The sequence below is a fragment of the Felis catus genome, chromosome A2, assembly GCF_018350175.1.
Source record: "Felis catus isolate Fca126 chromosome A2, F.catus_Fca126_mat1.0, whole genome shotgun sequence".
Lineage (NCBI taxonomy): Eukaryota > Metazoa > Chordata > Mammalia > Carnivora > Felidae > Felis > Felis catus.
The window spans coordinates 97,874,577-97,892,098 of record NC_058369.1 but is presented as its reverse complement, the minus strand read 5'-3'; the positions used below and the strand labels follow the sequence as shown (position 1 = coordinate 97,892,098).

The 17,522-nt window shown below is 40.1% G+C and overlaps 1 protein-coding gene and 1 long non-coding RNA gene across 2 annotated transcripts in view; one reads left to right on the top strand and one right to left on the bottom strand.

The window, feature by feature from the left end:
- The window catches only part of LOC109497457, a 63,596-nt gene extending 49,137 nt beyond the window's left edge, over positions 1-14,459 (top strand). Inside the window, exon 4 of the long non-coding RNA XR_006594216.1 lies at positions 13,444-14,459. This is a non-coding gene — a long non-coding RNA (uncharacterized LOC109497457). The remainder of the gene's footprint in view (positions 1-13,443) is intronic.
- The window catches only part of COL1A2 (collagen type I alpha 2 chain), a 36,154-nt gene continuing 27,363 nt past the window's right edge, over positions 8,732-17,522 (bottom strand). Inside the window, exons 39-52 of the mRNA XM_003982764.6 lie at positions 17,119-17,172; positions 15,983-16,144; positions 15,168-15,275; positions 14,387-14,494; positions 13,898-13,951; positions 13,703-13,810; positions 13,505-13,558; positions 13,016-13,123; positions 12,504-12,557; positions 12,274-12,381; positions 11,680-11,938; positions 11,114-11,298; positions 10,174-10,416; positions 8,732-9,206 (exon numbers count right to left, since the gene is read on the bottom strand). Coding sequence (XP_003982813.1) covers positions 9,060-9,206; positions 10,174-10,416; positions 11,114-11,298; positions 11,680-11,938; positions 12,274-12,381; positions 12,504-12,557; positions 13,016-13,123; positions 13,505-13,558; positions 13,703-13,810; positions 13,898-13,951; positions 14,387-14,494; positions 15,168-15,275; positions 15,983-16,144; positions 17,119-17,172 — 1,752 coding nt within the window. The 3' untranslated portion in view covers positions 8,732-9,059. The remainder of the gene's footprint in view (positions 9,207-10,173; positions 10,417-11,113; positions 11,299-11,679; positions 11,939-12,273; positions 12,382-12,503; positions 12,558-13,015; positions 13,124-13,504; positions 13,559-13,702; positions 13,811-13,897; positions 13,952-14,386; positions 14,495-15,167; positions 15,276-15,982; positions 16,145-17,118; positions 17,173-17,522) is intronic.

Below are 17,522 nucleotides of genomic sequence, written 5' to 3'. Positions count from 1 at the left end.
GTACTCGTTGAAACTTTTTTGTTTTATGTAATAGAAACCAACTTTCTCTAACTTAAGCCAAAAAGATAGTGGAAGGATACTGGATTATTTCATAATTCAAAGCAAAACACCTATTACCATTCTAGGACCTCATCAGCAGAAGTTCATGCCCCCCCCCCCCCAGAGTGCTGTATTAGCGTGCCTCAACTTCAGTGGCTCCCAGTCTCTGTCATTCTTCACTCCAAGTTTTAAATTCGCAGAGAGGAGTCAAATGGCACAGTTTGGCTGAGGCTCTGCCTTTATTTTTTTCAGTTATGAAAGGGGAAAAGGCCATAAAAAAGCACACACCTAGTATATCTTAGCTATTCCCAAATTAGGAGAGATTATTTCTTGGGAGCTTTGGAAGCCTTCTCAATTGCTTTCTAGTCTGTCTAGATTTGTTTTGATTGATATTCCATTACTCATAAGAGAAATACAGTTATTGTATGTAACTTCTTTTTTAAAATCAATTAAATATGGTTTTGTTTTGCAATTTTTTTTTTTTTTTTTTTTTTTGGTTTGGAGTTATTTTGTGACCTGATAGGCAATTTGGTGATTCAAGAATTTTGGGTAAATATAGGTAGCCTCTAGTGGCTGGAGATCGATTGGACTATAGGTCTTTTCTTGTCAATCTTGCTATTAAGTGGTGTGCTACAAGTAGAGCAAGGCTTAGCTCAAATTTTGTTAATATTAAATATTTATTAGCTAGTCATTTATCTTCAAGGCCATTATTTCAACAATAAAAATTTATTTTCCACATCTTTTATGCTAACTAATATATCCCCTGATGTAGATTTCAATAATGCTCTTTTAAATACTGCGGTAGCTACCTCTAAAGCTTGGCTTTTCCTAATTAGGGTATTTCCAAGGTTACCTAATCAGCCCTGGAGTGTGGACTAATGTTACCTTATTGCCCACATGCACATATATACATGAGACTTCCTGTGGAAGTATTTTTAAAGTAAATTACCAGACAGACAGTATAATAGGTCAGAATTTAGGCATTTAGTCATGCACTCATGCTAATTTCCATACTCCTTTGTAATTAACATTCCTCCTGGCTGGATTAATTGGGTTTGCAATAAGTAATCACATTTATAATACTGCAACTGTTCCCAAATTAATTGCTCACAAGTTCAATGAGCCATTACATGTTCTCATTTAAAGCAGCTTAGAGAGCCCATGATTTTAGAGCTGTGATCCTAAACATTTTGGGAAGAGGGGCTCAGAATCATCCAAGAATATGTCAATAATATGGTAATGGCAATAAACCAGTGGTTCCCAAACTTTGAGAGTACATGGGAATCATCTTAATATACTCACTGAAAATGAAAATCTCTTGACTCCACCTCAGCAATTCTGGTTAGGTAGATACTATGGGATCTGGAAAAACTTTAAGTATTGCACACCATCTTCCTAGAAAAAAGCCCATGTGCACATACTTCCAACTTTACCAGTGATTTTAAGGGAGGGTTTCAGAACCCTGTGGCATTAGTTGAGTACAATTTTTCTCAAGACTGGCTGCATATTACATTCGCCAAGGGAGTTTTAAAACAATATTTCAGACCAATTAAATCATAATATGAGGGGTATAGGGTGACTAAATTGTCTGCCTGTTTTTTTCCCCAACCCAGAATGGAGGCTAGAGATTTCTCCCAATGTATCAATCTATTTTACTGAATTAGACTCACTTGACAGATACCTAGCAAAAGTGATAATAAAAAGAAGCCCACTTACCCTATAAATCTTATAAAATACACAGTTTAATTTGTGTATTGGTGAGAAGGCACATCATTTTTGGCATTGATTTGTCTTTCTCTCTTCAAAGGTTCAAAGGATTTAGTGGACTTTGTTTTCTTGTTTGATAGATAGCTCTCCCAAGCTTGAGAGAAAAAAAGCAAGGCTCTTTTTATAATTTATGGTGACAAGGTGAGTGTTTATTGTGATAGTTTAGTTGAAGAAAATCTAAGAAAACATGTGGAACTTCAAATTGAGCATAAGCTTACTATATTTTAATATTTAACAAAAAGTAAATATTAATTATGAATAAACCCAGAGAATTGGTTAAATGGGCAATTTTCCAGATGTTATGTGAGGAAAGTCTTTTTTTTTTTTATTCTTATGATTAGGAACATATCTTATCATGATGAGCAAAGTAGTAGATGGAAAATTGAGTTACACTCATAAAGTTAAAAAAAAAATGTAGACACTTGTATTATAAGGAAAAGGAGACCTATAATCAGTGATAGAAAAACCATGTTGGAAATTACTATAATCCAGCATCTTTGAAGTGGATGCATTTATAATAATACTCATAGAGACATTCAAAGCACTGGCAATAATAGGTGATTTAATGATGCTTAAAACCCTTGAGTAAATTCATATAGGCCAAGAAATTTCCCAGAGGACATGAATTTAATAATTATGATCATTTTGTGTGCTGATCACTTTTGAGTTAGAATTTCTGCTTCCAGAGACAAAGTTTTAGAAACGCAAATTGTGAAAATTAAGTGTCAGGAGTTTGACTAGTTCAACATGTATGTGTATGACTTATAGTCCATTTGCGTACAAGAACTAGTTTCCGAGTAAGCAAAAGGGTGGTTTCCTCAGCTCAGAAAGCTTTGTCTCCAAAATTATATGCACCTAATGACATTTCAGAAATTTTGCCTTTTTTGTTTTTACTGTTAAGGTGGGATCGTTAGTTTCCTTTGTAAAAAATTGAGATTTTCAAGCTTCTAAAAAATGGTTGATACTTTTTTTATTAGATTGTGGAGGAGGACTCACCAAAATTGTGAGAGTTTGGAAGTTTGCTTGGAATCCATTTGTAGGAGAAAGTGAAGTGTAACTGCATTGTAGATGTGCTGTCATTTTAGGCCACTCTTGTCAGAGAAGCTAATGCTCCTGGAATGGGGAGGATGAAGTTACAGGCTTGAGGGAAGACCCAGCTTTGTGGGGATGATGCTAGTGGTGGTGCTGCGTGCTTACTGTCCATCAGTCTTATAAACTGCTACGCATTCCTGTTTCTGATCCTAACAGTCTGGTGGGCAGTTCATCACTATCCCTGTCTTACAGATGAGGAAATGGTGGAGATAGGGCTCGTACCCAGATAGCTCTGCCTTCCAAGCCCCTGTTCTTTCTATCATCCTCTTATTTCCATTCTATATAATCCCCCAAACCCCTTGCTTAAAGCCTGAAGGGTTATTCAGTGCATTTTGGGGCAACATTTGTATCATTGGACAGCTCTACTCACCCAAAAAGGCCATTCTCCTTTTGAGCTTATGTTTGGCTCCTTGTGACTTCCATTTACCAGCTCCATGGGAGAGATATTAAGGATAGATTAAAATGGGTAAGAAAAAAAAGGGAGCATTGAGGACATGAAGGTGGGCTGCCATGGAAGCTGGAGAGAGGGCTGTGTGTCTGGGGCAGACAGGAAATAAGCACAGGAGGCTGTTCTATTTTCTCCTCCGAAATTTGAGTTTTCATTCTCTGATGGTGTGCATGTGGCTGTGTTAAAAGACTGGGGTGTTCTATTATCCAGTCAGCAGGGGGAGCAGTGAACTCAAAGTGACATCCCGTTGGGAGAGAAAGGCCATCTACTCCGCACAGTGGTTTATGAGTAGGTGTTCTTATTCTGCCTGGCATTAATAGATTCCATTAAAAAAATTGTTTCTGCCTTTTTTTTTTTTTCATGCTGTTGATGGTTAATTAAGTCATTGGGCACCAAGAGCAATGTTATACTAGAAGATATTCACTTTGCTGGCATTTTGTGTTTGTGAATTTCTTTAAATATGTAGTGAATTGCAATTTTAAGGAGACCTTTCTAGAATCCATAGGATTGTTAATTCTGGCCAAAATTATTCTTGTACGTTGGGCTCAGCATAATAGCTGTGTTTGAGAAGAGCCAGATGAAGAGGAGACATTTGGTTCTGGGATGACCTGAGGGTCTCTGAAGAACATGTTCCAATTATTGTCCTTACAGTCTTTTATAGTCCCAGGAATTGCAATCTCTTTTAGGTTAAAGCTTCTTTAAAAAAATAACTAAAATATGCATAATTTTCCTAAAAATAACATTATTATTATTATTATTATTATTATATAACTCTCCATTATTGAATCCATTTGTTCTTAATTTGAAAAGGTTTTGTGAACAGGTGCACTTTGATGTTGTAAGGTCCAACTCTGGGTCATAGAGCATCTGCCAAGTCCTGTTCAAGCGTAGGAGAGAGGTCCCATAGCAGGGAAGTGGAAGAGGGAAATATTTCTATTTTAATGTGGGTTGATGCAGGTTGACCTGTCAGGTCTTAGGACAGGAAAAGCAGCATGCTCTGAGTATGAGACCCAAGATGAGATATGAAGGTCATGGTTCAGAAAAGCCCAGGGTTTAATGAATAAGTAATACTGCTTTTGTATAGTGGTTCCTAACATGTTTCTTGGTCATAGACCCTTTGAGGTATCTGAAGAAAGTTGTGGATTCTATTCCAAGAAAAATGCACATACACACAAAATTTGGTGTGCTATTTCAGGAGTCCATTGATGTTCTGCCCTCCCCCGAAGACCATCCTGAATCCTTGTTTAGGGCAGTAGTCTTCACAGTAGGGGGACGGAATGTGCACGCCCTCTAGGGTATGTATGAAATGATCCACTGGAGTATGGAATCTTCTATTTGTATTTATTTTCTCTCTTTTACAGTTTTTTTTCCCATGTAAGTTTTCCATTGCACATCATGTATTAGTCCCATAGTACGTAGTACGTGTATAACATTTATATATAAATAGATTAACAAAATTAGTTAAGGGCTCACATTTTTGCTGATAGGGAGGCATGACTCAAAATTGATGGGTTACCACTTGAAAGAGTGGTGCTAATTAAATTTAAATTCTAGGTTCTCCTCTCCCTACACTGGAGGGCCAGGGACAGGAGATTAACTCAAGAGATGACTACCAGTGCCTGCAAACTTCAGACCTAAAGATGATCCGTAACCTTCTCAGAGAACTTAAGACACTTTCCCAGGTGCTCTTGGCTAGTCACTGGTGGAGCTGGTGCACATAACCTTGGCTGCTGGCCACAAATTATGTGCTCATTTCACCAAACTGCAGGGAAAAGTCAATCATTATGGGCGGTCGATGGCCCCATTGCAGCAGTTACTGGTGCTCCCTATGGACACTGAGTAGTTGAATCCCTGGCTGATCCAGGCACAAGGATAGAAAGCATATTTTAGCTACTTGATCAGAGGGCTAGGAAGCCGAGCTAACAATTCAGCATTAGCTCTCTCCTGTTGGTACAGTAATACCAACATATTTCAAAACAGATAGAGGGCTCTGGAAGGGTTTAGATTCATCTATGTACAAAAAAGATTTACAATGGGTTATTAAATGGGAGTTTTGAGGCTGGTTTCTCAGGAAGTGCCAACCACTCTTTCTCCCAAATTTCCCTTGGTGCCACTGTCAAAGGCAAAGTACTCATCTAGATGGATTGTTGTTCTGACCCAAAACGACATTTCCAACTTTTCTTATATATAATCCAATTTCTGAACTTCGTTTTCAGTGATATTAAGTGGAATAGCAGAAAAAAGTATTTTGGCATTAAAGATAATAAATGTGTTCTGCATTGGTCAGGTGTCCTTGCTCTTTGCCAGTGCATTAGCTGTATTGATTTTAGAATTTTAAATGACCCTTTTTACCAGACTTGATTAATGTCTCGTCCCCCAGTCTTGGCTACCTGCTCCTTCCTTCTCTCATATGCAATCTTCTTCCTTCTCAGACTGGCACAGTTAGAGGTGGCTGACCTTCATAGGACCAAGGGTCAGGAAATGTTGTGAGGAGGGTCCCTTGGGCCTGGTGATTAGTCTCTAAAGAGAGGGCTGGTGTGCCAGGGTCAAGCCTTCGGTACTTTGCCCAGGCCCCGGGAACACTCACAGTGGACCTCCTGCTTGGTAAGTACCAGACTGTTCTAATACGTGGCTTCCAGAGAAGAAGCCTCTGGCCAGACACAGAGCATTTGAAAGTGAAATTAGATCTCTGGCAAAAGCTGACCAGCTAAACCCAAATATCACTATTACTGCATGAAGCTAAGGTTAATTTTCTGGGATTCCCTCTCATTAATTAATAGTGTCCTCCGCTATCCTCACAGGACACTTGGTTTAAAATTGTGTTCACACATTATTTTATTCTCTCTCTGCAACTAAACTGCGAAATTCCTGAGGATGCCGCCACTTGGTATGTATGGCCTCGTGTGCCCCTTTCTGATGCCCCCCAGTATGGCTGGGTCACTGTGAGTGATGACTCTTAGGTTAGGGTTTTCTTCTCTTTCAGAAGATGAATGGGTGGGAGGTGGACCATTGTTTCCCCGGAGATGGCTACTTCTCAGCCAGGATTGTTTTCGCTTGTTGGCTGCTTATTTCTTTTCATAATATTTTAAGGCTAAATTTGTTGTAAATGATAAAGGTGATATAGCTATATCATAGCAAATCTGGAAAATTCAGGCATAAAAGTCATTCCTATCATTACTCCATGAATGTGCCTACTCCTAGCATTTTTACACGCATGTTTGATATATTTCTAATGACAGTGTACTTGAAAATGATATTTAAAAGATTGTAATATTCCGTTCTAAGCATTTTTTGTTGTTTAACTACCCTCATAAATGTTATTGGGTTATCAACACTTATTTCACTGTTTTCCCATTGTTTTCTATTAGATATACCATTATTCATTCCTCATTAGTATTTATTGGCTATACCATCATTTATTTCCTCATTATTATTTTATCAGATATACCCTTATTTATTGAACTATTTTTCTGTAGTCCCAACTGATGACTAAATGATTATTAATGACTCTTGGCTTAAGAAATCTGCCTGTTTGGATTCAGTTTGACAAAGAGCATTATTATTATTATCATCTAACGTAGTGTTTGGCTCATAGCTGGTACTCAGGAAATGGCTTCTTCCTTCTTCGCTTTCACCCTTTACGCTAACTTTTTTGGATTGTGACCTGAGGGCAAGGCATGTTGAAGGAATCCAGAGATGTCTAACTGGTTATCATGTAAGCTTGCCCTGGCCATTTTAATTACTAATTTGTAAGGAGTACTCATATTCTGATATACAGGGGTTTGGTTTTCTTTGTATCATTTGGTCAGCTATATTGGTTCATTCTTGCCGGATACAAAATGTTAGAGCCACAAAGGGTTGTGGAAATCACTGGGTACAGTGGCTTCCTGATGGATGTACCTCAGAATTTTGCAGGGTTCTTAGGAATACTGATTCCCTACTAAATCTTAATTTGGTGGCTGAGGACTGGGAATCTGCATTCTAATAAGCATCCTGTGTTGAGATTCAGGTGGCGGGAAGGACCATAATTGGAAGTTACCGTTTGGGTAATAGACTATGCTAACTTTTTAGACTTGATGTTAGATTTTCATCATGTTCAGTCTTTTGCTTTTAAAACTAATTGAATCTTGAGATGACTTATTTCAGGAGGCAAATATTACAATCCCAATTATGTTCTGCAACAGGAAATAAGCTCTAAATGAATCTTAACATTTTACTTGACACATCACTCTGTTTAAGTGTATTAAAGATGTCATTGAAAGGTGCAGGGGAGGAAAATGAACTTGATTTGGCAGGTAGGTGTTCATGGTACTATTATCCACAACTGTCTGTGCTGATTGACAGCACACACATTACCTCCTCACACGCATTGTACTCAGTTGCATCAGATTTAAGTGTATGGCATTTTTACTGAATATTTGAAACTGTTTTAGTTAATAGTATTAATTGTGCATAGACCAACTTTCAGCCACTGCTTCAAAGTACTTAACAGACAATAAACCAGAAGGTTCTGTGGATCTCTGCTTAGAGTAAACTTAGGTCTACGATACCATTTGCTTAAGTATTACACATTTTGAGCAGGGCAAGTGTTTATAGTTCAGAGAAGGAAACTTCCCCGTATTAGATATGGAAGTTGAGGGGCAGAAAGGTGAAACGCTCGAGGTCCCTTGACCGCAAGAAGCAGAGTCAGAATTGGGGCTCAGATCTCCTGGGTCCTTGTTCTCTGCTCTTTCTATTATACCACACTGCCCTTTTTGCATAGTTTCTATCTAATGAGAAACAGTCTAACGGCTGGTAGAGATGCTATAATCCATACTTATATTGCAAAGAGCATCGAAGCAAGGAATTCTACTCAGCATTTTCTTTTGGAAAACCAAACATGCTTTATTTCATTTTTTTCACAATTTATTTAAACATCTCACATATACAAAATAGGTACAATTTAATCTTTCTGCTTGTCCGAGAAACAAGGCTTCTTTTTGGTACCATGGGAGAGGATGAAAATGAGACTGGCAAAGAACAAATGCTGAATGTAAAGAAGAGGACGAGGTTGGGCAAGCAATCTGCATACTTTTATTTGGGAAGAAGATGTAAAATACTGATGCTAAATCAAATGAAGAAAGAACACACACCGCAACCCATTACAGAGGAGTCTTTCTTCTCAGAGTCCTCTAGCACCATCAACAGTCTTCAAGTATCTGAAATACTGGTAGCACCTTTGTATTTGGGACAAAACAAAACAAGTACCTCAGCTCATCTCCGTCTAGGTCAGCACCTAATGGTGTGGATCACACTCATAGGAGAGTGTTTTGAGGTAGTTTTAAACCTTTGGAAGTCTGGGTTTTAAACTTCCCTCTGTGGAAGATATTCAAAAGCCACAAGTGGTGCAAATTGTTCATGGTTTTTATTTTATTTTTCAATTTTTATTTTGGTTTTCTTACAAAGGTTGACATTTTCCACAACAGGTGTAAGAGTGTTGAAAAAAGTTCCAAATCTTTGGGGGGAAGGGAGGGAATGAATGAAATCGTATTGCACTATGCTCTGATCAATCCTTCTCCTTCTCTTTTGCCCACAATTTAAGCAAATAGATGTGCAGGGGAAATGAAATGGAAGGACTCAGCTCTCAGTTAAAAAAGAAGAAAAAGAAATGGCAAAGAGAGAAAGTTTTTTTTCGGACTTCTTTTGTTTTCTTTTTAATTTAGGTTGAGTTCATTTATTTGAAACAGACTGGGCCAACGTCCACCCTGATTTCTTGGTCGGCACCACCGATGTCCAAAGGTGCAATATCAAGGATAGGCAGGCGGGATGGCTTATTTGTTTTGTATTCAATGATTGTCTTTTTCCATTCATTTGTCTTTTTCTGTTTAAAAGAGGAAAAAAAGTACATATATGAAAAGCAGCATTATTTCTACATCTAGTATCGTCAGAACCTTAGATATTTAAGAACCACTTTGGGGCTTGTTCATTCCGAAGAAGTTTTCCCAAGGTCAACACGTTCTCTTTGCAACAGAAATATCAGGGGTGTCTTTAGGGAGAGCAGTTTCTTACCAGTCTAATTTTTTTTTAATTTTTTTTCAACGTTTATTTATTTTTGGGACAGAGAGAGAGAGAGCATGAACGGGGGAGGGGCAGAGAGAGAGGGAGACACAGAATCGGAAGCAGGCTCCAGGCTCTGAGCCATCAGCCCAGAGCCTGACGCAGGGCTCGAACTCATGGACCGCGAGATCATGACCTGGCTGAAGTCGGACGCTTAACCGACTGCGCCACCCAGGCGCCCCCCAGTCTAATTTTTTAAAAGAAAATTTCAATACGTATTCCACGTGGCTTACTGCTACATTATCGTTTTTGGGGTGTGCATGTGTGGGTAAGGGAGAGCCAGGTGGGTATGCAGGCTGCTGCAAGTAAATTTTGATTTTTCTGCAATGTCTAGCATATTGTAGAGAAAAATCGCATGCACGCCATACTAATAAGTAAAATAAAATACATATAGCCATAAGTGACAGCTTGGGACCTTTTAACCTCAAGTAATTTTAAATTGTGGGCAGACATCATCATTTAACAAACTCATGTTTAAAGAAAAACAGCTAGTGCATGGACACTGTATATATTTTAGCACTGCAGAGAATTTCAGAAGGCAAGGTCTGATAAGAACACTCAGAATTTAATTTAAATAAATACAGTTATGAAAATAGATTTAGTAAGTTAGGTCTCTTATTCATCCGTTTATGGTCTTATTCATTCATTACGGTCTAAGTTAAAACTCCATCTCCCCACCTCCAAAATACACTCCCCAAATAAGCGTATCCCCACATTTCACTATTACTTACAGAGCAGCCGTCTACAAGAACAGTGTAAGTGAACCTGCTGTTGCCCTCGGCAACAAGTTCAACATCGTTGGAGCCTTGCAGAATGACAGCCTTTTTCAGGTTGCCAGTCTCCTCATCCATGTATGCAATGCTGTTCTTGCAGTGGTAGGTGATGTTTTGAGAGGCATGGTTGGCCAGCAGGCGCATGAAGGCAAGTTGAGTAGCCATTTCCTTGGTGGTTACTCCTTCAACATTATATTCAAACTACAGAAAATAAGATAGAAATTCTAGTTAAGTGGAGATGGCCTCAGGTACTAAGAGTCAAAAAAAAAAAAAAAACGTCTGGTATAGGGAGGAATAATGGACTCAGAGCTGACCTTGGGAAAAAGGTACTTTTCCAGGAAACTCAATTCACTGGTCTTTGAAATATTAGTTACTTAGAAGGGACATAGGAACTACCAGGCTGAGGCAAGATCATCTCAAAAAGGTACCTGTTCTAGATAAGGTATTTTTAATGGGTATGTATCTTCTTTAGAATAAGAGAACAAGGAGACAGAGATTCAGACCTCTTTCTTTTTCTGTAATCCCCACCAGGAGGCATGCAATAAAGTTGGTGGAAAGATTTGATTAAAAATTCAGAAAAGCACATGTTCTGAAAATATACATTCATGGGTACAGGGATGCATATGCTGGCCAGTACTTCCTCACACTAAATGTCATTAGTCAGTTTCTCCAGGGATTATCAGTTGAGCCAAATTTGCAGAATAACTTTGAATTGTGTGGGTACGTTCAATCAATCCATCTTTAATGTACAATCCCAGGATAGAACTGGAACCCAAGAAAAGAGCAGGTTCCTTTAACAATCCCATTTGGGTAAAGGACTAAAATGCAGATCATTAAAAAGCAAACAATCTTAATAATATTATTTAGTAGGAGAAGGAATGTTTGTAGGATTCCTCACCTGGGTACCACCATTGATAGTTTCTCCTAACCACACGTGCTTCTTGACCTTGGAATTTCTGTACCAGTTCTTGGCTAGGATGTTTTCAGGTTGAGCCCGGATACAGGTTTCGCCAGTAGAGAAATCACAGTATACTTTGATAGCATCCATAGTGCATCCTTGGTTAGGGTCAATCCAGTAGTAACCTTTAAAAAAGACAAGACCCAGCTCATAAAACTTCTTATTGAGTGGACTATAGGTTCTAATAATTACTAGACCAAGATTTTGATTCTTATACGTAACATTGTCTACCCTACATTTAATAGGAAGAGGATGGCTACTTTCCAGATTAGACAGTTCCTTCTCTCCTCTCCTCCATGAAACATCAAATCAGAGTATATGAAAAATACACATTAAGAGAAGCCTGAAACTGGATGCTGGTGAAGAAGAAAATGCTTCTAATTAGGCATGATTCTATATAATGCAATTTTTACCCAAAACCTTTTCATTCTAAATGTCAGTGGGAACTGACTTTGCAAAGCCCAGCTTGTGAGAAGGGCCATTCTGGCTTGGGTATCTTGACCTACCACTGCTCCACTCGGGGTGGCTAAGTCTCAAGTCACGGCATGTGCGAGCTGGGTTCTTCCTAGAGCCTTCAGGAGTAAGAAGGGTCTCAATCTGGTTGTTGAGAGATTTCAGAGTAGCATCAACTTCATAATCCTTGGGTCTGAGAGAAGGTGGTGAGCGAGGCTGGTCAGCCCTGTAGAAGTCCCCTTCGTAACCAAAATCATAGCCACCACCACTTGGGCCAGGAGGTCCAGGAGGGCCAGGGGGACCAGGGGGGCCCTGCAAAGGTGAACGTGAGAAAAAGGAGGTTTTGTATTTGGTCGCAGTGAGAGACATCAGTGACAGCAGATTTTCAGTCGAGCATCACACACAAGCATGTTCTAATAAGTAAAAAAGAACTAAGTCCATGTAAATAAACAACTTGATCTCAGACATACTTGCAGGGATGGGCCTAAACAACGTTATCACATACAGATAATTTTTACACATTTTAGAACTAACATGTGGCAGTGGGGGACAACTTTAATGTGTTGTCGTAACCATCTTGGTTTAGTCTGAAGAAGATATTCCTTAGGTCTGTGATGCTCTTTATTATTTCCCAAAACGATACTTACAGCAGGACCTTGGCTACCCTGAGAGCCACGAACGCCAGCAGGTCCGACTGAACCAGGATGTCCAGTGCGACCGTCTTTGCCCATAGGGCCAGAAGGACCAGCAGGGCCCTAGGGAAGAAGGATGCTGGGTCTGAGTGAGTCAGTAAAAACCCCACAAGGAAGCAGAGGCCTGGGCTCAGTGCCTGACATAAACTCCATTTCAGAGATAAATGTCTCTTAGATTGACTTACCCTAGGACCAGCAGGACCCACAGAGCCAGGAGCACCTTGATCGCCATGTTGGCCCTTTAAAGAGAGAACAGGAAAATCACACTTTCAGAACACGTGTCGACAAATAGGTTTTTTTAAATTGAATGGAAAACTTTAGTTTCAATGGACTCTGGATTGAGAAAATTGAAAATGTAAAATGGGGCTCTTTTCTCCCATTATGTCTATTATATTCAATTATATTTTTTTCTACAAGCTATTTCAGCAGTGCAATATTAGTCATTCCTCTAATTATATTTATTTTAAGTGGGGTTGAAGGACATTGTTGCCAAGAGATTTTAATATATGTATATTTCAATTTCCCTTAACCCTCACCTTTTTGTGTTGGGATGAAATGGCATTAATCTCTGCGAGATGGAGTGAGCCAGAGAATGGGAAATGAATATGATGTAGGACATTTTAGAACAGTGGCAGTGAAAATTTGAGGAAGATCTTTTAAGATCCGTATACATGCATGATGTCCACATTTTACTTACAGCAAGACCAGGAAGACCTTGCAGTCCATTGTGTCCCTTTAAGCCAGGAAGACCTCTAGGCCCCTTGTCACCAGGCTCTCCTTTATCACCTCGAATACCTTGTGGGCCCTGTATAGAAAAAAGAAGGGCGGATAGGACATTTACTTCTTTAGAAAATGAGACTCCCGTGCCCACAAATATTGCTTAATCTGTTTACAAAGCAACTCAGGATGTGCAAAGGTTTAAAAGCCATGGGGGTGTTATCTATTCCCTTAATCTGCTTTAGTTGAGCTTCCTGTGAAGTAGCTAGATTTTTGTGATTATTTAAAACAAGCAGAAGGGATTTGAAATAGAAGAGACTTAGAAGCTATTTGTAGCAATTCTCAACATGGACTACATTTTAAAAAAAATATGAAGTCTAGCCTGTATATTATTTATTTTCTTCACAGACAGTCTGGACTGAGGCTCCTTAAATGTTAATTTGTAAAGAAATCATCACCATGTACATACAGTAGGACCTCTTGGACCAACAGCACCAACGGGACCAACAACACCAGCAGGACCCTGTGAGTTGAAAAAGAAAAACATAACTGATCAGCCAAGCCCAAAACTCTCCTCCCCAAGCCCCCATAGTTCCCAAGTGTGGGGAGGTCACAAGGGAAGCCTACAAAGATGGCAGCACAAAGGGACTGGTATTTACAAACTTACAGGTTCACCACGGTTTCCATGTTTTCCAGTGGGACCCACGGGGCCATGAGGACCAGGTGCGCCCACAGCGCCAACTGGACCAATGTTGCCAGGGTAACCGCGTTCTCCCTACCAAAGGCAAAGTGAAGTTTAGCATCAAACTGTCCTGTGTTTTAGTCACTTTTCAACTGGAGAAAGACAGAGAGGTATACTGACCTTGTGTCCAGGTTGACCGTCGCGGCCTGGGGGACCATCATTCCCAGGGTTGCCCTGTGAAGACACCACACCAATGAAGGCACTTAGTGAGGCTCTTTAACCCACCAGCTCCTATAGTTCAGCTCCTCTGTCTTCATCACTCCCAGTGCTCACTAGTGAACCCACTTTCAGACTGTTAAAAGACAGGAGCAAGATCTTGCCAACCTAGTTTCTTTTAGAGGTGTTTTGGATATTTTGGCCAACTTTGAAGCATGCTCTTCAAAGACCCATCCATCCCCCAGTCCAAGTAATTTTTCGTATTTTCAATACCAGGAGTGGTCAGTACATGCTGATTTAATGGAGAAACAGACCATCTTGTTCCAAAACTTGGAACAAGAGGAACTCAGCTCAGGATATGATGTTGCACATAATGAAACACAGCTAGGTTTTCTAGCTATGTTTCTGTAGTTAGTATGTGGTCCAGTACGACAAACCAAGCGTCATACTCACATCGCGACCAGCTTCACCAGGAGCACCATTGACTCCAGGTGCGCCCACAGCACCAGAGGGACCACGAGCCCCAGGTGGACCAGAGATGCCGAGAGGTCCAGGTTCACCCTAGAGGCAGAGAACACAAAACAACATTCTTCTTATTGGATTGAGAGCAAACCTCACCCTTCCTAAACAACCCCGGCGAGGAGATTCCAGTTTGCAAGGAGAAGGTACAGTGAGACTGAATGGGTCACAAAATGGTAAGAAGTGTCATCAGTGTTATCCTTGCCCTCATCCTACACACTCAGATGGTCAGCTTTATTGAATTTTGGAATGCTGTTCTGTACAGGTGAGCCTAGTTACGTCCGATATCCCAAATGAAATGAATTCATAAAGTTGAGAGAGTTTATGGAGGTGAGCTGAGCCCTAGCTGCTGTCATGTATAGGATTTAATGGAATGATTCAGAACTTCCAGAGCTTCATTCTTCCAACAGGATAAATGATGCCAGCATTTCACACTGCAGAGGAGTAAATGCAATTAGAGCTTATATAGTTCTTAAGCATGTAAAAAGAACAAAAATCATTCTGCATAATATTAAGCTGTATCTTTATAGCGTGTGTCTAAGTAAGGTGGTATTAAAGCTTCTTAGATAAGTGACATGTGATCTGTATAAAGAAAATGCCATGAATAAAAAATCTTAAGTGGAGTTATTCAGTGATCAATCTGTCACATCTGAAGTGGCAGCTTTTAAAATCTTTTATTATGTTAATGAGAATAAGAATGGTGTCAAACACTTACCACAGATCCAGAAACACCTGGTAGACCACGTTCACCTCTAGAGCCTGGGAGACCCAGAATACCAGGAGCACCAAGAAGACCTTGAGGACCAGGGGTCCCAGGGGGTCCCTGAACAAGAGGAAAAAAACCATTACTAATAAGCCCCTCAGTGACAATACGGGTTGGCTTGAGGATTGTGAGAATGCGCTATCCTCGGTTTAGAAAAAAGCTAGTGACCTTCCATTAGTAGGATGTATCCTTGGATATCTTTTCTCTAGTGATGAGTTTCATGTTGGCAAGTATATTTCTTTGTACCCAGTTCCTCCCTGACACCAATGGAACGACATTAAAGAATATGTGGTTGTGATTAATGAAGCCATCTGGGGTAGTGAAATAGAGTTTTTATGGAATCTATGCCAAGATGCAAATTTTGACCTCGGCCTCTAACTGAACCAGGTCTAAGAAAGACACATTTCAGAGTAACAACGATACTGAACAATGCATGTTTAAGGAATTGGTAGCTTGCTGAGATTTGATAAATTTACAATAGGATGACCATGGCAATGGGATTCTGTTCAGTTCCCAGTACCAGTAAGGTGCCATTTTGATAAAAGAGTGAGTTCCCTCATTTATTGTCATCCCCATCTCATGCCTTCTGAGCAACTGCTGAAGCTATGACACCTCAGTATCTGTTGGACAGATTTCCTGGCTCAAATTGAGCTCTACTTGAAAGCCTGCAACACTCATCAACAAATATATGCCACTTGAAGATCTGTGTAAGGCTTTATTTTAATTCAACACAAGGTATTAAGAAAGAGAAGCTTGAAATCACTTACAGCAGTTCCAGGCTCTCCAGAGGGACCCTTCTCACCAGCAAAGCCAGGGGGACCAGATGCACCTGTTTCCCCTGTTCGGCCAACTGGACCTTGGTCACCCCGAGGCCCACGAAGTCCTTCTTTACCAGCAGCACCAGGGGGACCAGGAGGGCCAGTGATACCCTGTGAGCAAATGGCAAGGTTATTTATCCTCAGTTAATCATCACAGACCTGGGAGAGAGCAGCTGAGGTTCCAGATATTAAGATGCAAACAGTGTGAAGCAACAGGATGATACCCTGACCATTTGGGGGACATGTTTAGGGTTTGTAATAGTCTTTCTTATGGAGAGAAGCAGCTCCCATCCTTTCTCCGAAGGTTATGGCAAAATGAATAACTGAAGCAGAGGCTATGGCAAATGTTGGCGAGGAACAGCAATGCTGTGCTACCAGGATCCTGGCATATTGGAATCAGAACTATGTAGAGTTAGAAGAGTTAGTCGTCAATGAATGGGACTTTGGGTTTTGGAGGACTCTGCTCATTTCTTTTTGAAGAAAGACAATACTGGAATTTTGTTCATAATTGAGGAATCACATATGCTCTCAACTAGGTTTAATTAAATGCCTACAGGGAATGAAGATTTTTCTGTTATGAACCTGTAAAAGGATTCCAAGAAATCAACATCTTTGTGATTTTTTTCCCTGAAACCTTAACCGGAAGACTTAATCCTTGGTAATTAATTAAATTCTCTTGAGTCCTGACAGGAGAGTCTGAATCAGAATTAAATTAGAGGCCAAACCACCTTTAAATTCTGGAACAATTATACCTTAACAACGGAGGCAGAATGTTGGCCATAAAGGGTAATTAGATATAGAAATATCTGATATGTGACTAAAACTGTTCTGTTTTTTTTTTATTTTTAACGAAGAGACCGTGCCCCTAAAAAGGGACTTGTGTTCACATGAATAAAAGCCTCTTAAGCCAATATTATAAAATATAATTTGTGATGATTTTGCCTTAATGGTTCAGGAAAACTGATTTCAGGCCAGGAAAGTAATAGCAAAATATTAGTAGCGTGTTTCTAGAGAGTTTCTTACCAATTTCCTATTAGAGGCAAGGTTGTTTGGCTAAATGACACATTTTGAAGTGATTTACTTACAGAGGGTCCAGGAGGACCAGTCCGTCCAGCAGCACCAGGGAAACCAGTAGCACCCTAAGAACCAAGCACATTAAAATTCCACAATCAATGGCAGCTCTAGGGATGTAAGATGGAAACTTCTCCTCTGACAATTCCTCAATACACATGACCACAGATAGACTAAGGAGTAGGTGGTGGCACCCTCATATAGGGTATTATTTAACAAGAACCCCCCCAAAAAAATTAAAAAAAAAAAGAAAAAAGGGGGTGCCTGGGTGGCTCAGTCGGTTAAGCGTCCGACTTCAGCTCAGGTCACGATCTCGCGGTCCGTGAGTTCGAGCCCTGCGTCGGGCTCTGGGCTGATGGCTCAGAGCCTGGAGCCTGCTTCCGATTCTGTGTCTCCCTCTCTCTCTGCCCCTCCCCCA